Source organism: Sinocyclocheilus rhinocerous, unplaced genomic scaffold (genome assembly GCF_001515625.1).
Source record: "Sinocyclocheilus rhinocerous isolate Xijiao unplaced genomic scaffold, SAMN03320098_v1.1 scaffold113, whole genome shotgun sequence".
NCBI lineage: Eukaryota > Metazoa > Chordata > Actinopteri > Cypriniformes > Cyprinidae > Sinocyclocheilus > Sinocyclocheilus rhinocerous.
In genome coordinates, this window is record NW_015646846.1 from 423,613 (window position 1) to 445,655 (window position 22,043).

Sequence of the window (22,043 nt, forward strand, 5' to 3'; positions counted from 1 at the left end):
TTTAAAATCAAACAAGCAAGCCCTGTCCAGATTTAAAAAGTAATGCAAAAGTAACGTAACGCATTACTTTCCATAAAAAGTAACTAAGTAATGTAATTAGTTACTTTTTTTATGGAGTAACGCAATATTGTAATGCATTACTTTTAAAAGTAACTTTCCCCAACACTGTTTATTAAGCAGTTTTCCATAAAGGGACCGTTGACTCGTCCCCACAGTATGGCAAGTTCAGATTTCACTTCCTTTTCAGGTACAAAGACGGGAAAATCAGACCCACAAACACTACCAATTTTTTATTTTTTTTTAATTAATACTTTTATTTGGCAAGGACACATTAAACTGATCTAAAGTGGCATTTATGATGTTACAAAAAATTCTACTTTAAAGGGGTCCTATTATGCTCTTTTACAAAGTCTTGATTTTGTTTTGGGGGTGTACTAGAACCCACTCGGCACCTGGTCGGGAAATGTCATGCCCCTTACATAGAGCTTCAGTGTAAATATTGCGTCAAAATCAAATCAATTTGAGCGCGATTTAAACCCGGATGATTGTGACCACTCTAAGTTCGTCTGCCTTGGGAAAGCAAGCATGTCTCCGACATAGTGATAACACTCGTTGCCTTCTCTAGTGCAGCTCAACCAGGTCTCGTCCCATTCGTCGGTATTTGTGATATCACAAATCCCGGAAAATATGCATTGTAGTCCAAACGAGTCGTTCGTTGTAGTTTTTGAAAAGTGTTTTCTGTTAAATAAAATATCTCTTTTTGAATTGGACTTTGAGCTTTGTAACTTTGCAGATCTTTTTTATGCTCAAACAGCAACATTACAGACTAACTAAAGTTGAAAAAGTGAAAAAGCATAATAGCACCCCTTTAAATAAATGCTGTTCTTTTGAACTTTATAGTCAGCAAAAAAATCCTGAAAAAAAAAAAAATGAATCACAGTTTCCATAAAAATATGAAGCAGCATATGAGCTGTATTTAGCATTGATAATAATAAGAAATGTTTATTGAGCAGCAAATCAGTATATCCCGAACCCGAAGCTATTAATTAAACATTTACCCCGAACCCGAACCCGAACCTGACCCGAAAGTATTTCAGGACCCGTCGGGCTCGGGTCGGGTAGCAGATCACAGGAATAAATTACATATTAACTTACATTAAAATACAAAATGGTTATTTGAAATTGTACAGATATTTCATCATATTTTTTTATTTTTGAGCAAATAAATGCAGTCTTAAACTTCTTTTGTTGTCATATAAAGCTAATTATAAGAGCATTATATAATTTTATTTAAAACTTTTTTTTTCTTTTAGAGGTCTGCACGGGCTTTAAAGTGAAGCCCGAACCCGGCCCATACCCGAGATCGTCTGATTTTCTTTTTTCAAAAAAGCAAAATTTAGTTTATTTAAGAATAATTTTTCCAATCGATGACATGCCCAGATGTCACCAAAAGCAAGCCAGATTTAGGACACCTGTGGGGAGAATTTTCTGCCCAAATTATAGTGTGTGGTGTGTGTGTGTTAGAACAAAGAGTGCAGCAGGAAGAGGATGTGAGAGTATTACTCACAGGAAGTGCCTCAGCCTTGTCCAGATACACTGCCAAGATGGCTGCTGAGGGAGGCTTTGCTGTTTGACTCACCACACTTTCATTTCTCTTCAGAACCTGAGAGAGAGAGAGAGAGAGAGAGAGAGAGAGAGAGAAAGAAAAATTGAGGGCAATGGAGGGAGGGGCGAACCAACTGCAAGAAATTCTGTTTGAAATCACTCTGTTTGCCAAGCGTGCAAAGTAAGCTTTTGATCTCTAAACTGGCATTGGTTAAAGGGTGGAGTAGAGGAACACACTGTTTGCATGTGCGTTGAACAGAGCACACCCTTTTCCATCAAAACCCCCTGTGCTCTGTGTATGTACGGTGTTACCTCTTCCAGTCTTTCTGTGTCTGCTTCTAGTGTCAGCCACTCAAGTCTGAGATGAACCCGTCCTGTAGGGGTGTCCTTCAAGGTGAACCACTAAGAAGGGGACATTAAAACAGAAACAAACACCAATAAGACAGGCTACAACAAACCTATGACTAACATTATGAAAAAAGACACCAATTTTCACTAAGCTGCCCATTATTGTAAAATAAACCCCTTCCGGTTGATACAAGATAGAATCGCCTTTTCAGGGGTTTATTTTGCAATAATGAGCAGCTTATCACACTTATTACACTGTTACTTACCAAATAAATAAATAAAATGCACTTTAAATATTTCAGATGAAATTATTTTATTATGCAAGAAAAGTGAACATAGATCAGTGCTTAGTATTTATGATTTATTTTTATACTTAGTTTTTTTTATTTGAGTTTTCATAAGTTTTCGTAATTTTGTATTTTTTTATATATATTTTTATAATTACTTATAATTATTTTATAATTACTTTTATTTCAGATTTATTCTTTGTAATACAAGTACTTCGGCTTAAACCTTATTTTAGTTTTTCAGCTAATATTTCAATTTTATCTTTCAGCTTATATCTCAGCTTTTTATCGATTTTTGATATTCAATTTATCAATTGAAAACAAGTAATTTTAGTTTTAGTTATTTATAACACTGCAAGAGATTTGAAAAGCAGTAAATGAAAGTTCCTCATCTTTAAAATATTTGACTGGAGAATGCCATGATGGACCAATCAGAATCAAGCATTCATCCATGTGATAATTACATTCATAAATAAAAATAACTGCAATATACAAAACATGGTTTACGATTTTAATAGTTTATAACAAACTGGTTCTTCAATGTAGACTTAATGTCTTATGCAAGGATTTGCAAACCAAACCAAGTTAACCACACACACACACACACACGCACACACACACACACACACACAGGAATATTAATTAAGGTTCTCACCTCATCCACTATTTTTGATTTCTTCACAATCCCCAAATCTAATTTTGTCCTGAGCACAAGTGGAATAAAGAGAATCAACGCAAGGATAAGAATAGTGTAATATCAGCAAACAGCAAAAAACACCTTTTAAAGAATAAATGAGAGATGGATGGACAGAGAAGAGATGCGGTGATATGGTACCTGCCCAGGAAATCATCATGATCAGGATCTTTATCAAACACTTCCACCTCTAGCTCCTGACCAGGCACCTCATGAGCGATGACCTGACGGACACACATGCATGCATGAAACACCAAACACACACCTACAGTAACAGCATGGGTAATCAATGACAAAATGTAGTGTAAATGGTTCTACATTTGAACTGAAAGACAGATACACATGAGATTAAGATGTTTATCACATTTACATCATACATTGATATTATAATAATAAATGGCTTATTGCTTTTTTGTTGTTATTATAATGTGGTGTCACTTTAACACCCACCTCATACATTTCATCCCATTTGGGATTGAGTGTGTTGTCCAGATGGCGGGATTTGAAGGTTTGCGGCCCGACTCTGAGCAGGGCGTATGGGTCAGACATGCCCACCATCACACCCTTCACATAGTTATCCTTCGAAGCCAGACCATCAGCCTCCAGCAGGTGAATCCGCACAACTCCCTTTATGAAAGAAAGATGCACAGAATGAGACTGCAGTGCAGAGAACGGTTTCATTACTGCATTACTCCTAAATGAAAACAAATTATATTGTACCATTTTTTTAAGGCAACGTTATCCTTTACATACTTTTATGCTACTTCTGCATTAAAAAATGTGGTTGACTATTTCTAATTGCACTGCAAATGTGGCACAGAAGCTACAATGATCAAAAGTAAGAGAAAAGGCATTTATAATGGTACAAAAGATTTCTATTTCAAATAAATGCTGTTCTTTTGAACTTTCTATTCATCAAAGAATCTTGGGGGGGGGGGAGGTTTCCACAAAAATGAAGCTGTTTTCAACCATGATAATAAGAAATGTTTCTTAAGCATCAAATCAGCATATTAGAATGATTTCTGAAGGATCATGTGACAAATGATGCTGAAAATTCAGCTTTACCATCACTAAATTAAATTTAATATATATTCAAACAAATATATATAATATGTATTCAAACAGAAAACAGTTATTTTAAATTGTAATAATATTTCACAATCTCACTGTTTTTACTATATTCGAAAAAATAAATGCAGCCTTGGTGGGCCCAAACCATTGGTATGGTAGTTTCAATTTCAATTGCAAAAACCAAAGTATTATGTTTTTGAGTGTTTTTGTCAAAATGCTGCATTTTATGTTGATTCTAACGTGTATATTGGCATTTGTAAAGGTCTGTTTGTGTGTGTGTGTGTGTGTGTTACCCTGGGTAAAGGGCACCGCAGCTGCGCAACATGCAGGTCTGCCGCTAGAGGAACAGTGAGACGATTGGGCAGAACCAGGAATGAAGCGATCGCGTCCATGATCATAGTATCTGACATCACACTGAGAGACAGAATCAGAGACAGAAAGTGTTAAATGGATTCAGAGAGAAACACACCACAAATGAAGGCAGCTCAGGACAGTGAGTGTACTGAGCCGAATAAAATGTTATTGTTATCTCTAATGACTGAAACTCACTTGAGCCCTGGAACATCCAGCAGGTTGGTCAAACCAGTCCAGTTAATGGTCAGTTTCTAACAAATACAGGGCAAAGGAGAAGATCACATGATTCCAACAAAACTAACATTCTGACTTGAGTACTAATGAAATAATAAACACTTAAGAGGTTCCAGAAATGCTTAAAAAACAAAGAAACCAGATGAACCTTGTAAAGCTCAATGTTTTTTTTTAGAAAATCATGTACTGATGCTTCAAAAACCCCAGGAGAGCTTCAATTTTCTTCGGTTAAAGAATGATACTATATACTACTGCAGTGATTCCCAAATTATTTTGTCAGCCGATCCACTTCTAAAATACTCCTAAAATATTTATATTTCAATTATTTAACAACATATTTGCATGTTCACTGTTCTTTTATGTCGGTTAATGGTCACGTGATATGTAGATAAAAAAAATATATTTAACCTATTTTAGTAATTTATTTATTTTATTTTACATTTCAAAAACCTTTAATGTCTTGCAGCAACTTTTTAATCTCTGAAGAACTATCTAGGCAACTCAAGAACCATATACAGCCAAAAACAGTTTTGTTTGTTGGTTTTGTTTAACAGGGGACCAATCCTCACTATTAACTAACTATTAACTACGACTTTTGCATCAAGAATCTCCTCATTTGCTGCTTATTAACAGTTAGTAAGGTAGTTGTTAAAGGGATAGTTCACCCAAAAATGAAAATTAGCCCATGAATTACTCACCCTCAAGCCACCCTAGGCGTAAATGACTTTCTTCTTTCAGATGAATCCAATCGGAGTTATATTAAAAATTGTTGGGAGTAATTCATGAGCTAATTTTCATTTTTGGGTGAACTACTAACCCTTTAAGTTTAGGTATGAGCTAGAATTAAGGGATCTAAAATATGATCATGCAGAATAAGGCATTAATATGTGCTTTATAAGTCCTAATAAACAGCCGATATGCTAGTAATTAATATGCATGCTAATAAGCAACTAGTTAATAGTGAGAATTGCTCCCTAAACTAAAGTGTTACCGATTTATTTCATAGTGTAGATTAAGTTTAGAGAAACTCACAGGTCTTTGAATGAAGAACATGGTTACAGCGCCCACGATTGGGACGTCACCGATCAGAGGCTCCAAAATCACACGCATCATTCCATGAAGCTGACAGAACAAACGCAAGTGGAATAAACTCTCATTCATTTATTTATTGGGAGTGTGCATCAAATCTACCGTCACAATGAATAATCTCACCTGTATTCCCTTCACACCAGCCTTGCAGAAATACCTCTTCACCTCCACATTTATCTCGACGTCCCCCACGTAACTGGAAAAAGACACGTTGAGGATACATTAGATGCTTTTTAATTTTAGCCCTCCACCGCATGTTGTGGCCATATGGCAACATACTCATTGTGTTCATTTCCTTGCCACTGTCTCTTTAAGAGAACATTCTCGTTTTTTTTTTTGTTGGAAAGAGAAAGCTAGCTAGCAAGGTCAGCTGCAATCTGTTAAACTGTAACAATAACAACATTAATACCAGTGATATAATGTTGATTAGTCATATGTTAATGGCATTTGTATTATAGTAAACTTACACTTATTCTAAGTTAGATCCACTATTGTATGCTGTTGCCATATGGCAACATATCATAAAGTGCCTTAAAATAATATTTTTTTCCATAATTCTTTTTACAGCACTTCAAGTTAAGCCATTTTTAGAAAAGAAAAAGATTCAAATATTTTTTTCTATAGGTCCATCATAATGCGTGCGGTAGAGGTTTTTAAGGAATTTTGCTGAATTTGTCCAAAACAACTAAAACTAATATAATTAATTGAAACTAAGAAATTGAAATGCCTTTCAGTCTTTCAATAGGATATCCTCTCATTTATTTCTCTGAATAAACTCAATCAGGCTGAACAAATCTGAGATGGCTGCAGTTTGACAATCTTGTTTCGTCAACTTGTGAAATACAGACACAATATCGAGTACACAAGGCTTTGAAATCACTCCCTGAGAGACAATAGACAATGCCCTCATTATAGGACCTCATGTTTGCAGAGAATCTCAGATGCATGCGTCACCTGATGTAAACGTCAAGCAGAATTTGACCTTTCTCATTTTCTGTATGAGCCTTCACTCCAACCACCTTCATAGGCTGTAAAATAAAAGAAAGTTCTATTGTAGAAGATAAAATGTGCAGGCAAGACAATTGGGCAAATCAGTTGTTTCTTTATGAATGTTATTCAATAATGCTAAAAGCGATATAATAGTTCAGGGATTCCAAAACCCCTTTGACCTAAAATATGTACTTGAAGTACCATCTATGAGTTTTATGCTAATATTTTAATAATTGAACAACACACTTGTATGTTTAGGGTTCTCTGATTTCGACTAATGGTCACATGACATACAGGTAAACAAATGAAATATTTTTAGTAAGTGTTTCATTTTCATAATGATCTATTTACTTTATTTTACTTTTTTATGATTTAATGAATTAATAGCTTTTCATTGACTCACAACCTCCCTGCAGTATTAGCTAAAATATTTGCAACGAAATATAGAATTTCAGTCTTATAATATTTTTAAATGACTTTAACATCTAAATTTCACTACTGCCTCAACAGGAATGTTTGCCATGAGACATCAGATGTTGATACTGTTCTCTAGAGCATTTATTTAAACAGAACGCTTGTTCTGACACGTTTCAGTGGCACTGGAGCCTCTTTTAATCTCTTGCACTGCGGTGGATTGAGATGTGTGGGAATGTTTCATAGGAATATTATTTATTGTGTAGCTGTAAGTGAGTGAGCATGTATGACCTTGCCACCAAAGTCGACCTTCGTAAAGCAGAGCGTCTGCAGATGAGTGCTGGAGCCGCGGATGGATGGAGCAATGGTTTCCGTCAGCAGCTTCTCCAAATACTGACCAATAAATGGCCAGGCCTGCTGGATAACCTTGAAAAACAGACAGGAAGAGAAAGAGTGTGTCATATTTTATGTCAGAGTGTGTCTTTTTTTTATTTTAGAATATTTATGCATCGTTCATGGAACGCTTTTTTTAAGAAACGTTTTAGTTGGACGTTCATTTAACATTTTTTAAATGTTACTACCCGTTTCAGAAGGTTTAGAGAACATTTAAAAGCAACATTCTCATAATGTTTGAAAAATTATCAAATGGAATGTTCCCGTAACGCTCGTTTAACTCATGCCTGTTCTCTGCTCTGCTTGCAGCTGTTTACACCGTGCCAGTTGTGTTTGCCTTGTTACTATAGCGACCATTTGTTGTTGTTCGTGGAGGTGAAGAGCTGATAACAGAAGCTAAAGCACCAGTTGCCAGGGTATTTTTCAGATTGTTTCGTTGCATGTGCAAACCACAGATATTAGAAATAGCATTGTGACTCATGCACAAACCACATGACCACGGGGTACAACAAGGGTAGAGTCTCGGCTGGGATGAATGCCAGCGTAAAAATGTCTGCCTCGTGAATCACTGATAAAGCACGTCAGGCCTAAATATTTGTGCTCAAATGATACGCTGCAGCACTTTTACACATATTATATACTATTATATAATAAGACTATACTGAAATGGGATGAGCTTCATCGCAAAGAAGGACAAATGCTATAGACGTCAGGAAGGGATATATCTCTATATGCTCCTCCTTTTTCTGTCTCTCAGTAGAGTAAATCTCAAGAAGAAAAGCTCATTTCAACCCCAAAACTAATTTTGAAAAAACTATATTTTGAAAAATATACCATTAATACTAAATAAGAAAACTAAAAAAGTATCTTTTAACTTTAGCGTTTAAATAGCCATTTTTTTTCTGAAGCCTTTTATGTATTATGTTGTCTTTTATTATTATCATTTGGTTTCAATTTCCATTTTTTTGTTATGCATTAATTTGAGCTTTTATTATCATTATAAAGTGGGTTTTATCTTTAATTGTGTTATATTTACTATGGTATTTTGGCAACTATCGTAATGATTTTTATTGTAAATGTTTTAGAGATGCAAAAAGGTCATTAAAAATTTTATTTCTTGGAAAAACATGCATTGTAACTCATCTACTAATTCAAAGGCAGGAACATATGTTGGTTGAATTAGTGTTTGGTTAAGAATGAATGTGTAATAATAGCATATGCAGCTTTTGTTCACCAGGCATGCTCATGTTTTGTGTGTGTGTGTGTGTGTGTGTGTGTGTGGTCACAGACAGCTGTTGTGACATAAGGGAGGGTCATACGGACTGGTTGGGTGGGGTTTAAAGGCACGCCTCAGGAATACATGGGATTACAGGCTTGATTTTACATGTGGCATCTCAATGAACAAATGTAAACCAAAATGTTTGCTGAATTACCTTGTTGAGCCATTCAACCTTCTCCACATCTGGAAAATTTACCTGAAATTATGAAGAAAAAATAATAACACATTTTTAAATGCAAAGACTGCCAATGCATACGAGCTTTAAAGTGTCAGCACAACAATCTTTAACAGAGGATGTGATTATAAAGATGGAAAAAAAAAACAGCACATACAAACACCTCAGTCTATCATGAACATTCTTCCTCCAATTTAATCATTTCTTTCTTAAAAAACAGTAACATATATTATTTGCAGTGTAAATAAGTGTATTCCCATTAAAATGGAATAAATAAATAAATTAATGTTGTTTTATTTAATTTAAATGCATTTTTAAATTTATTTTTATATATTGTATATATACTTTAAACTTTTTTTCACCACATGACAGCCATGACACATGACCAAATATAGAATAAACTCTTTAATGGAAGCGTCTACTGTGCAAATGTGGAAGGGATGACAAAGCAACAATGTGTTCAGAATGATTTGGGCGATGGGAATTTTGCCAACTATGCAGCACCTAGTATGCAGTATACCACCAAAACAGCGCCACCATCAGCTCGAAAAATGTCCTCTAAATCTGCAGACCACTCCTGCACTTTAGCAGCACTGGGGAATCCAATTTAATCATTTCTTTCTTAAAAAACAATAACATATATTATTTGCAGTGTATAATTAGATTTCTTTGGAAAAAATATCCCCATTAAAATGGAATAAATAAATTAATTAATGTTGTTTTATTTAATTTAAATGCATTTTTAAATTTATTTTTATATATTGTATATATACTTTAAACTTTTTTTCACCACATGACAGCCATGACACATGACCAAATATAGAATAAACTCTTTAATGGAAGCGTCTACTGTGCAAATGTGGAAGGGATGACAAAGCAACAATGTGTTCAGAATGATTTGGGCGATGGGAATTTTGCCAACTATGCAGCACCTAGTATACAGTATACCACCAAAACAGCGCCACCATCAGCTCGAAAAATGTCCTCTAAATCTGCAGACCACTCCTGCACTTTAGCAGCACTGGGGAATCAGATTCATTTCAGCGAATCGATTCGCTCAGACGGGTTTTTTTTTTTCAATGAACTGATTAAAAAAGTGATTCACCGTGACTGACACCGTCACTAAATTTTTTTTTTGTGGTAAAAGATGTTGTTCTGTTAAGCACGACTGTTTCCACTATGTTCTCGAGAAGGTTGCGTCAAATATTAGAGTTGTTCATGTCATCCTCCTCAGTTTTACGTCTATGCTTATCCTTAACAGCGAAGTGATTTCAAACGCCGTGCGAATCCGAATCATTCAAATGAACAGATTCATAAGAACAAATCATTCGCGATTCGGACATCGCCACTCTTTTTAGTTGTTTGTAGCTATGCAAATCTTTTACATTAACACATTGTCTGTTTCACTTGTAGTATGAATACGTGTGGGTTTATTCGGACGTTATACATAAATAACAATTATTATTTTTATTTTTTTTCAAGAATAAGAAAAGACACACTTTAGTGCATTCTTACCCAAGAAGGTAGGTCTCTTCTACTTCTAAATGATTTGGAGGATATATATTCTTGTTCGTCGTTGACTAACTCTATAGCGGATTTCAGTCTCGCCTCCTTCGCCTCACGAGTGTGTTTCCATCCTGCGTAAACCATCATCCCAAACACCACTAAACTAGTGCTCATCCGATAGTAACCAGCCAGGTAAACGGGCAACAAGGCAGTAAGACATTTGCCAAAAGTCCATAAGATTGCCTTGGCATCAAATAGTTTAGTTTTAGGAACGTCCATTTCTCCCGATGAACTGTCCTGAGCCTGTTCAGTCTTCTTTTCCGAGTCCGAGTCATTTTTCGGCCCTGAATCAACGTGAGACATTGTTGGTTTGTACGCAATTTTTTCCAAAGTCGAGATAGGATTACAAAGCGATTGCGCGCAGCTATTTGCAACTCAAATTCAACATATGCTGTCGAGTTAAAGTCGAGCGTTTCTATCGCGCACGGACTGCAGATGAGTCGGATTTGCCTGATCACTGCGGAGCAATAAGTCAACCCGAGAAAGCGAAATCGACCACCTCGCCGCTTTTACCCCTCTGGCATGACGCTGTTTTTCCTTCTTGCAGTATCTCTGTCTGAAAACCCCGAAGTGTGGCCGCACCGTTACTTAGGCAGATCCACGCCCACGAAAAACGACGCAGCGTGTAAAAAGGGAGAAAACTTGGTTGGAGGCTGCAGTAGGCAGCTTCTTCTTTTAAAGCTTCTACCTTTACATCTCCTGAGTCAGTTCTGACTAGACACAATTTGATTTAAAGTACATGTAAAGCAATTCTGACTAAATACGTGATAATGGAACGATAATAGTCCGTTTTTATTCATTTTTGACTAGGCAAAACTAATGCAAGATATATGGAATACATTTTTTCATTATATATTCATTTGCATATAAGGTATATCTATAATGAAATAACGATAATATATAATTTAAGGTGTATATATCTTTGATTACATTTTTATTAGTTAGAATCATTTAAAAACAACTCCGAATGCTAATAAAACGTCCATCATAATAGTAAAACCATTCTTAATGGGAGAGAGTGCTGGACTCGGGGAGAACAGGTCAGATAACGCTAAAAGGACTGTGTTATGGTGCGAGTGGTGGAAAAGTCCGCTGGCGCAGTTTAGCACAGTTAGCATGTTTGCTAGCTTCGTAAACGTTCACTCTCTGTTTATTTTCTGCTTCAATAGTTCACGCGTGACCAGAAATGCATGGGAAGCAAAGTTATACGCTTAACAATAGCATACTAATCAATAAAATTTTAATATTTCCCGTTAGCAACTAATGGCTTGTTAGCTGTGCCTGGGTTTGCTTGCTATCTTAAGCCCACCGGCTTGTTTACCACATTTAATCTTTTTTTATGGACAAGGGATGTTTTCATATGCCATGTTTATTGTGTATTTTTGATTAGCTTGCATTTAAAACAGTTTAAATAAGCACTGAAAAGAAAAAGAAAACAGTAGAGATTTTGCTGAGATTTTTGTATTTATTTATTGGTCATATCGCTGCAAAAAGTAATACTGGGATGTCTAATGTAGGTTAAAAGTTAAGCAATTATTGAATACAAGTGTGAACCAAGCATGCATTGATTTTTAAAAAATAAAATCTACGAGAATTGTTTAGTCAAGCGCAGAAATTGAATTACTTTTATTGTTTATTTTCCTGCTGTCACTATATGGATGGAAGCGGATCCAATGGAGGGGTTCAATATATTGCCACGCATCCGATTCCGATCTCCCCTGAAATGTTTACGTTCATTAAGGACATAAACTGGTTGCGAAAAAACTCTGCAAGAGCTATATTTTGACAGCTTATATATTTGGACATAAACCGTTCAGACGCAGTAATTACGCCGCAAAAAGGAAGTGAATTCTTTACTCGTGCAATTAAAATCCACAGCTTTAAATTAATGTGAGCTTTTATGTGTGACATTCGTTAAAATTAAAATGTATTTTTCTATAAATTTTAGGACTTTGACTCAAAATCATCCTAATTTTGTTTAGCTGTTTATGAAACGCTGCATGTCACGTGATGTCCTATTATGCCGTAGTTGTGACGTCATCGGAATTTAGAACGTTCGGAGCCTAAAGGGAGCAAAGCTGTTAGATGATAAACTTGATCTGACTGAGGCATCCATTTGCGGATACATCAGTTGTGACTTGTACACAGTATTTGTGAGCTTTATATAGTAATAGCAAAATGCCAGTATCCTTTAAGTGGTCTTCTAGTGAGGATAACATGCAACAAAGAGACCTCAGCTGGCCGTTGCTTGTAAGCAATTTGCACCCACTTGTGGACAAACTAATGTTGCATGTAGTATTCGACCCATTTGGACCTATTTGTTCTCTGCAAGTGTTCAGAAGTAGAAATAACTTCTGTCGTGGGTATGCTTTGGTTACTTTTGAACATCGCAGTGATGCAAAAAATGCTCTAGAGGCTCTGGATTTTTCAAAGCTCTTGGACAAACGACCAATGCGTGTCATTTGGGCCGATCACTTATTGTTTCCCGGGCACTCTGAAATTCCTGATCTATGTGAAGACATCTCATTCTTTGGGCAATTCCAGACGTGCCGAGTGCACGTAAACAACAGCTTCGACCCAAAGGAGAGTAGCTCTCATGCACCGAGGTCATTGCTTGTAAGTAACTTGATGACATGTGTGAGCAAAGAAGAGTTGCTGGAAGTATTCATCCCATTCGGCCCTATCTCCACTGTGCATGTGTGCAGAAATGAATTAACCAAGGTCTCTCGCGGATTTGGTTTTATTACCTTTAAACAACGACGTGATGCAGAAAGTGCTCTAGAGGCTCTGAATTTTTCAGAGCTCTTTGGCAAAAAGGTGTGTATCTCGTGGGTCCAAGACGTGACCGTTGAGGCCCTATTGAGGAGCAGCAGCCCTCAAGACAATTGGGATGTTCCAGAAGCAAGCCGTCCTAAGCCTGTCAAGCAATCACTGGGGAGAAAGCTTGTAAATACTGCAAAAAATGCATTAACAGCAGTTTTGACCAGCCCTGAAGGCTGGGTTGCCATTGGTCTTTTGGCCACAGCATGGGCGATGAGGAAAAATTAATTCCCATTCAGCCTACAGCCCTGCTGATGATGGACAAAAATCCACCCCAAACGTAAACATGGTGCAAAAAAAAAGCCATAGAAAATATTTTCACAATAGTTTTGAGCAGCTCAGAAGATTAGTTTGGAGAAAAGTAGGCCTAGTAGTCGGCGCCAACCCATACAAACTATGGGGGCATTTGCGTTTTTAGAGGGGGTCTCGGTTGCGGTAGGAATTGCATTCCAGGGAGGTGGGTGGTGGTAGGGACGTCCCTCTCAGTAGAAATTGTTAAAGTGGTGGGCGGGGGACTGAAGTGGCCGGACCAGAGTGCACGAAAAGAACAGCTTCAGCTTGGATGACCCCAAGGAGAGCAGCTCTCATGCACCGAGGTCATTGCTTGCAAGTAATTTGCGACATTTGTGTGTAACATGTGAGTGAACAAGAGTTGGAAAAAGTTTTCTTCTCATTCGGCCCTATCTCCACTGTGCATGTGTGCAGAGATAAATCAACAAGGTCTCCCGCGGATATGGTTTTATTACCTTTAAACATCGATGTGATGCAGAAAGTGCTCTAGAGGCTCTGAATTTTTCGGAGTTCTTGGGCAAATCGGTGTGTATCTCATGGGCCCAGAGGCCCTATTGAGGAGCAGCAGCCCTCAAGACAATTGGGATATTACAGAAGTAGTAATCAAAAATCTATCCCAAACCTAAACACGGTGCAAAAAATGGCAAGAAAATATTTTCACAATAGTTTTGAGCAGCTCAGAAGATTGGTTTGGAGAAAAGTATACCTAGTAGTCGGAAGTGGCCTGGCCAGCCTGCCCACCTGCTCATGGCGCCGACACTGTATTAATGACATAACCAGAAACAGAAGAAATAGATCAAATATCAAATTGTGCCGCTGACACTGCGTTCTAAAGATGGTCATACAGCAGAGAAATGTCCCCTTAACCCCAAAGATATCAAGAAAAGAAAAATTACAAAAACTAACCCACCCACCCACGGTGCAAACAAAGGCCTAGAAAACAAGCAGTATTGACGGCAACCATGGCCTACAGTCCTGTGCCCCCTTGATATCCAAAAAAATAAATAAAAAAGTAATAAAATAATAGTGCAAAATCTCTTTTTGTGTGCAACTATTCATTCTGTGCATTCATTTGAATGTAGCCTAGATCTGAAGTTGTCTACAATGTCATTATGAAAAGTAATAATGCTGAGAAAAACTAAAATCAATCACTGCTCTTGATATTATTTCTTGTAATGTGTTTCTTTCACAAGGTCCTTAAAGTGGTTTAAATTCAAGGTCTGGAATAACTGAAAAGTTCTTAAAAGTGCTTATCTTGAAGGTGTGTGTGGTTTGCACACACGAGAAACAAATGTGTTTTGAAAAAGGTATTACAAATATGTTATGATATTCACACACTCTATAGTGCCACATGTAATGCAACCAGTGTCTAAAATACAAAAAACAAAAACAAGCCTGTGGAAGAAAAAAGGCTTGAAAAAGGGCTTAAGTCCTGGATTTTCAAGAAGTGGTGCCTGTATTAAAGGGGTCATATGATGCTGCTAAAAAGAACATTATTTTCTTTTTTTTTTTTGCAAGCAAACACTAAAGGATGACACTGATTATGAGCAATAAAGTGATCGGGTTTCAAAAATCTGGGGTTTTCCAGATATAAAACTTTAAAAAATGCTATGAAATTCCCATCTAACTTTAAAGTAAAACAGTCTACTCTGTATTAATTGGGTCTGTGGAAAATATTTTTAAACATAAGAAGTGAAACAGTGATTTCTACTATAATATTTACACATCCCATTACACCCATATCCATCTGGTGATCTAATCATAAGTGAACAGGCCTGAGAGTGCAAACAATGGACGTTATTCTCAGCAGAACATGAGAAAGTGATCAAGCTCATGAAAGAAGTTTGGTTTGATAAGAAATATAATTTTTCATCCACATTTCAGAAAGATACTCACCAAAGATGGAGGAAACATGGCCAATATTCAAACAGATAAATGCAGTTATTTAGTTTGCAAAAGAAATAAGTAAAACATTTTTTATGCCCACATATGATTTTTTTTTCTTGTAAGTAAAACATGACAAGAATTAATAATGGTGCTTAATGGGTCAGATTCATTAATTTTGTGCAAAAGACCAATAATCAGTTCACACAAAAGCAATTCACAAAACAAACTATTAAAAAAAAAAATCTAACTAAAACTGACAGCTAACAAGTAAATTCACAATCCTTCTGTAGTGATTAGCTGAATAGTTACATCTTTAAATGTCCACAATCTCGAAGGAGTCTTTCCGGCTCTCTTAAAGGCTATCACCCAGTAAAGCGTGGCAAGAAAACTGAAATATGTTTCATATACTCACAAGATACCTTGTTTTGTCTATACAGAAATCTGTAAGTTCCTTCAGTCAAAACAGACCCTTCACCTGAGAAACTTACCGTGTTATTGGTAAGTTAAACAAAGGGGTGTTAGCAGAGGTGCCTGATTTTAAAATGTATGTATATATTGCTGAAAACATCTGCTCATACTAATGAGGCAAGGTTGTGATCCTCATACTCTGACTGGCGATGGGATACGTCACCATCGGGGTGGTTGCATGGCTCATCGTGATGCCTGGCAAAGGTTGTGCCATCGACACAGCGACCGGTGCCACCGAAACTGCAACAGGGGCCATGGAAACAGGCGGAGCCATTCCCTGGGCGATAGTCTGAGCGAGGGCGGCAGAGATGGGGTCGGGGTTCAGATGCGGAGGCGGTGCAGTAGGGGGCGCCACATTGGCTGGAGGGGCGGTCTGAGCACCGGCCGGGGCCACCAGATCCTGTTGCGTGACGGGACGGGGCTGCAGACCAGCGCTGCTCAGAGTGGTGTGAGTCTGGGCGATGCCATGGTTGTAGGAGCTGATAGAACCAATAGGGGGCACCAGAATCTGCTCAGACGGAGCGGGGGTGGAGGACAGCGTCATCACTTTAGCCTGGCTTCGGAACTGAGCATTCTGATCCAGGAGCACCTCGTTGGTGGCTATGAGATTGGACACCTTGAGAAAAAAAGGAAATATGTGAGTTTTGAGAATTTAACTTGAAACTTCACCCTAAAGACATTTAGGACATCGTTACAGTTGTCCTACATTAAAAAAAAATAATTCTGTCACTGATCTTAACATAAAGTACAATTTAGAGATGATTTGCATGTTTTGATCGCAGGATTTATAATGCAAAGGACAAGTCTCAATTGTATAATGCTTCTAAAATACTTATAATAGAAAGAGGTCATCCAAAATATATTATATTGTTATAGGGCTGGGCGATATAGCTAAAAAAACGTATCAACGATATAATGTTTCATATCGTTCGGTATCGATAATTATTGACATTTTTTATAACCTTTTTTAAAACAAAGAGCAATAGAAATTTTTTTTTAAATTTAACCACTGAATTTTTAAATTAACCCAATTTATTTGTCCGTTTAGAAAATGCGCTGAATATGCGTTCTGTGTGAATGGCTTGGTTTCGGTTTTCACCTAATCAAGATCTGCACTGAGCTTCTATATTTCTCTAATATTTTGAATGAATAACACAGCAGAGGCGCATTTTGTGAGCTAGACTAACAAAACATTCAAATGCAACAACGTCACATCATGATCACCGCATCTCGTGCGCCACTGATGTGCCTGACTCACTCCTAACATTCAAATGCAAATGTTTATTTGAAATTCTACAAATATAAATTTTTTTATTCACAATCTCCTCATCACAGGCAGGCACAGCACTCATTTCAGCATGTGTTCGTGTTTGTGTGTGCTGTCTGCGTCACTCATAGCACGTGCCTATATCGTGCACTATATCGAACATCTTTATATCGTTACCGAAGAAGGTGTACCGTCGATAAATATTGATACCGTTTTATCGCCCAGGCCTACTTTCAAGCTCAAATCATTCAAAATCTGTATTATTTTCTGTCATCTGTGGAACATAAAAGACGATCTGTTGCAGAATGTCCAGAATTTAAAAAGTAAAGTCAAAGATGGGACTGTCAATCTCCCAAAAAATAATACCGTAATAGGGATGCATTATTTATCAGAGATTTTTAAGTATATTAGAATAAGTCAATATTGAATATTTAATAACGCATGCCTGATTTTTACATACAGATTACTTTTATCATCATCTAACACTCATCAAAAAAGATTAAACTTAAATGTAATCTTTAGCAAATCTCAAACTGAGAATTATTTTTTTATACTGCACATTTTTGTTATGATGTCTAAATTCAACCGTAGCATTTAAAACTACTGATATTAGTTTTTAGTTTTATTTTTAGGTTATTTAGACAAAATAGTACAGAATTTTTATATGGGTGCTTCCCTACAAAAAAGCTGTGTTGTTATTGTTAACTAAAATCAAAACAAACTATTAAAAATCATTTCCATTTAGAAATGAAATAAACTAAATAAAAATATAGAGTTGAAGTACAAAAAAAATTACAAAAACAGAAAATGAAAAAACAAAAACTAATAAAAATGTCAAAATTACTAATACTAAAATCAAAACTAAAAATATAAAATTAAAAGCTCTCAAAATATTAAATACTATAATAATATATAAATAACACTGCCAAAAAGCACAATAAAAATAAGGAACAGTTCATTTGCTAAAAATATTCTCCTCTGCTGTATTTCTCAAAACTCATTCACACTAGGTTTGATGCCATGTGAAAAGTCTTGTTGATTGATTCTTGTATGTCTGGTCTTTCGCAAAACAAATCAGGCACAATGCATCTTGAAGCGCTATATTTGAAAAGAACAAGACTGGAGAGCTATATGGCAAAGTTTTTTAGTGACTTATATGGACTTGGACTATATCATTTTGTGGCCCCAAACCCAGCAGAGACAGAGATATATCTTCCTTTGTATTCCATTGAAAAAAGGAAGGTTTGGAACAACATGAGGGTGAGTAAATGAGTACATTTAACATCTGTTCACCTGTTTCTTAAGCTCCTCCACTCTTTTCCTCAGTAGGGCGTTCTCCTCTTCTAGTAAGCGGTACTCTAACGGTCGGGTCGGCAGGGTGGTCTGAACCCCCAGGTCATAAAGTCCACCGACGGTCCCATCAGTCAACCGCAGCCCCTCCAAACGCCGTCTCTTCAGCTGGAAGGCCGTGTGGTCGATGGGTGCCTCCACCGGCCCCACTTCAAACATGCCATTCTCAAACAGAGGGTCGTAGACGGAGCAAGGGCCCCTGTCGTAGCGCCGATGACCCGCCGTTCCCATCGACATGCAGCCACTCATCGAGCCCCCACCTCCACCCGACATGCCCTGGTCTCTGCAGCTACCCATATTGGGACATCCCATTCCCATGTAGTTACCGACGCCACCACCAACGAGGCCAGACATCCCGCCACAGGCACTGCCAACACCTCCTGCTCCACCACCGGCGGTGTTCACCATCCCACTAACTCCACTGGTGACGCCCATCATGCATCCGACTCCACCCCGGGACGGGGCCTCGTAGTCATAATCCTTCCTGACGTGCCGGAACTTGCACTTGTTGCCCCGTTGACACTCTCCTTTCAGGTAGTCCCTGCAAATGGGCACCTCGCCGCGACTCAACGGGAGGTCGGTTGGAGACAATCCCAATCCGGCCGCCACCTTGCCCCTGAGCCGAAGCGGAAGCTCTCCAGTTTTCTTATAATAATCCTCGTCCTCCTTCGAGCCGTGCACGAATCTGCAATTGGTGCGCACGCACTCTTTGTTCTGATGGTCGTGGCAGAAGATGAACTCGTTCTTTTGCACGCCCAAATCGGGAACCTCGTTGAAGTCCGGATGGCGGAAGCGGCAGCGTTTTCCACGCTTGCACACGTTCCGCAAAAAGTCCCGGCAAACACCATCCAGTCCCAAACCGGAGCTGAAAGCACCGTTTCCTAAAGCCCCGCCACCTCCCATGGCCCCGGGACCTCCGTTACCCCCTGCTGAGCCGATCACCCCTGTCGCTCTACCCTCTCATGGCGCTCGGCCCAGCGGGAATAGAACGCTGCGCTCATGTGGGTGACAGAGAGATGGAGGTCTTACAAGTGTTCAGAGTTATAGTGCAAGACGGAGAAGAGCTTAGACTGAAGACGGATGCAGATCACAGATCCACCCGTGCGCCTGTGAATATAATACAAATACAAATATATATTATTCCAGAAGTATCATTATATAACTGCATAAGTAATTTAAAACAATGAATAATAAACTATTTCTACTCCTATTATTATTATTTCTTGTTTCCATTAAATATAAATCAGCACAACTGTTTACAACATTGACAAGAAGAAATGTTTCTTGAGTAGCAAATCAGAATTACAGAATTGAAGGATCATGTGACACTGAAGACTGGAGTAATGATGCTGAAAATTCAGCTTTGCATCACAGGAATAAATGACATTTTATAATATATTTAAATAGACATGCATACAAAATACAATAAATATTTTAAATAAAATATATAACCTCTTATTGTGTTTTATTTTGAATTTTAATATATTTATTTTCATTTTAAATGTTATTATTTAATATATCTTTAGCTTTTCATCAACTTACGAAACACTACTCTAAATATAAGTACCTGCATTGGTCACTACAGGAAAAACTGACCATCACTAACAACACATTTCAGATGCATCATTGCAGTGATTGTGGGGCAGTAGTTTTATGTCTATTCAACTTTTCTGCATTTAATTAAGCCCAAATTGCATCACATAAGGAGGCAACTTCCGTTGTGTAGACCATTTCAGACTTAGGCATGCCATACATATTTAGCTTTTGAAACTTGTACTTTTAAAAATTAGGCTAAATCTTGAAAAGTCTCATTCAACACCAAAAATAACAATTTTAATGCTAATATTTCAATTTCTTCAAAGCATTATCATTCTTCCTGGAAATGCAAATCTTGATCCAACATATTATGCAGTTTAACAAAAAATTCCTCAATATTGTTATGGTTTTATGTGGTAACACCATGTTTTGCATAGTAACAGTATTCATTTAGGTAACATGGTACATGATGAGTACATAATAATACATCAAAAGTACTGAAATAGCACCATGGCAAAATGATAGCATTATATGCAATAACATGGCATTTAAATGTATGTACATTAGAATTTAAATCTAAATAAAAGAGTGCAAAAAACAACATAAAATTTAAAACACTATTTTTTTATTTATATATATATATATATATATAATGCATTATCAATGCAAGTGCAATCTTCAGCCTGGTATATAATATTTTAGAAGATTATATAGTTATATTGCAATAATTGTAATAATTTCTTTACTAATACAGCAAATCTAAATCTAAAAATCAAATCTAACAACACATTACAGCATATGCTACCTACAGAGTCTTAAAGAAGTAATCATATATTGTTGACTTGTTCGTTTGTACATTATCTAGACTAAATATACAATATTCAATACTTAATCCACATCACACAAACATGCTGTTCACTCTCAGGCACAAAGGCCTGCTAAAGGCACATGCACAGAACGCAAAGATTAACCTAAACCATCAACACTACTAAACAACTCACCCAGAGTACACAAGCAGTCGTATCGGTGAGATTAAAGAAACTGTATTTGTACGACATTACCAATTATACGCATTAAGTATAAATTGGCCGTGAGAATGCTTACATTAGAACATAAGTTGGTCCATCAACAACAACTTCCGCTTTCCTTGTTCGAAGCACTTCCTGTGCGGTAGAACACTGGGAAAATGCACGTCAAAATAAAAGACCTCAAAACGCAAAAATACTGTAGAGATCTCATGGTACAATGACGTTGGTATGAATATGGCACACAAATGTAGTTTCAAAATTACTATGGTATTAGAAAGATAAATATAAAAAAACGCGCCATTATAGTGGTATCATTCCATTAATAAAATACAATTAAAATAAAAGGTATACAGCAAACGTGAGCATGTGGTTTCTCTTAAAGGTCAAAAGTACAAACAAAATTTTGTTTAAGCAACATTAGATTTAAAAAAAAAAAATGTTTTTAAAGGTAAACATTAACACACAAAAAAAATAATCATATTTTTCTTTTTAAAAAACCTAAAAAATGCCTTGGAAAAAAACATTCTAGACACGACTATGGCAACATTACTGCTATATAATGATATTAAATTCAGAGATTTTAATTTATAATTTATGTAATTAACACATAGTTAAACATCCAACCTGGTCAATGATGTGAGTCTCTAACTCAAAGTGTATATTTTCATGTTGAACAACATAGGAGAGACATGTTGACGAGAACAGGTTTCAACATTTATTTTCATACACAAGTATCAAGAAATCACTACAGCATGATGGCAGTCAATAGTTTATTTGTATATTAATAAGAACATCAGACATCAATGTTCATATCTGATAATCTTATAAAGATTCAATTGTAGAGCAGGAATGCAGGGGGGACATAACCTGTAAAGAAAGAAGAAAGTGTAAGTCAGT

General features: G+C 36.9%; 3 protein-coding genes across 3 annotated transcripts in view; all 3 read right to left on the reverse strand.

The window, feature by feature from the left end:
• LOC107708117 (extended synaptotagmin-1-like) overlaps positions 1–11,106 on the reverse strand; it is a 50,106-nt gene extending 39,000 nt beyond the window's left edge. The window contains exons 1-13 of the mRNA XM_016512263.1: positions 10,449–11,106; positions 8,913–8,954; positions 7,378–7,512; positions 6,637–6,710; positions 5,806–5,878; positions 5,626–5,715; positions 4,555–4,610; positions 4,299–4,419; positions 3,385–3,561; positions 3,076–3,158; positions 2,896–2,944; positions 1,918–2,007; positions 1,568–1,663 (exon numbers count right to left, since the gene is read on the reverse strand). Of these exons, the coding sequence (XP_016367749.1) occupies positions 1,568–1,663; positions 1,918–2,007; positions 2,896–2,944; positions 3,076–3,158; positions 3,385–3,561; positions 4,299–4,419; positions 4,555–4,610; positions 5,626–5,715; positions 5,806–5,878; positions 6,637–6,710; positions 7,378–7,512; positions 8,913–8,954; positions 10,449–10,802 (1,440 nt within the window). The 5' untranslated portion in view covers positions 10,803–11,106. The remainder of the gene's footprint in view (positions 1–1,567; positions 1,664–1,917; positions 2,008–2,895; positions 2,945–3,075; positions 3,159–3,384; positions 3,562–4,298; positions 4,420–4,554; positions 4,611–5,625; positions 5,716–5,805; positions 5,879–6,636; positions 6,711–7,377; positions 7,513–8,912; positions 8,955–10,448) is intronic.
• A 4,543-nt stretch (positions 11,107–15,649) lies between these two features.
• LOC107708118 (zinc finger CCCH domain-containing protein 10-like) lies at positions 15,650–19,554 on the reverse strand. Its single transcript, XM_016512264.1, has 2 exons — positions 18,526–19,554; positions 15,650–16,581 (listed from the first exon to the last, which is right to left on the reverse strand). Exons 1-2 carry the CDS (start codon positions 19,483–19,485, stop codon positions 16,075–16,077), a joined length of 1,467 nt encoding a protein of 488 aa, XP_016367750.1. The 5' UTR covers positions 19,486–19,554; the 3' UTR covers positions 15,650–16,074.
• Positions 19,555–21,838: 2,284 nt separating this feature from the next.
• LOC107708078 (cytochrome c oxidase subunit 6C-1-like) overlaps positions 21,839–22,043 on the reverse strand; it is a 3,708-nt gene continuing 3,503 nt past the window's right edge. Inside the window, exon 4 of the mRNA XM_016512223.1 lies at positions 21,839–22,013. The gene's annotated coding sequence lies outside the window, so the exon portion shown is untranslated. The remainder of the gene's footprint in view (positions 22,014–22,043) is intronic.

Coding starts and splice junctions, on each gene's coding strand:
- LOC107708118 (XM_016512264.1), bottom strand. CDS start 19,485: ATGGGAGGTGGCGGGGCTTTAGGAAACGGTGCTTTCAGCTCCGGTTTG. Junction 16,582..18,525: donor TGGAGGAGCTTAAGAAACAG/GTGAACAGATGT, acceptor TTTTTTCTCAAG/GTGTCCAATCTCATAGCCAC.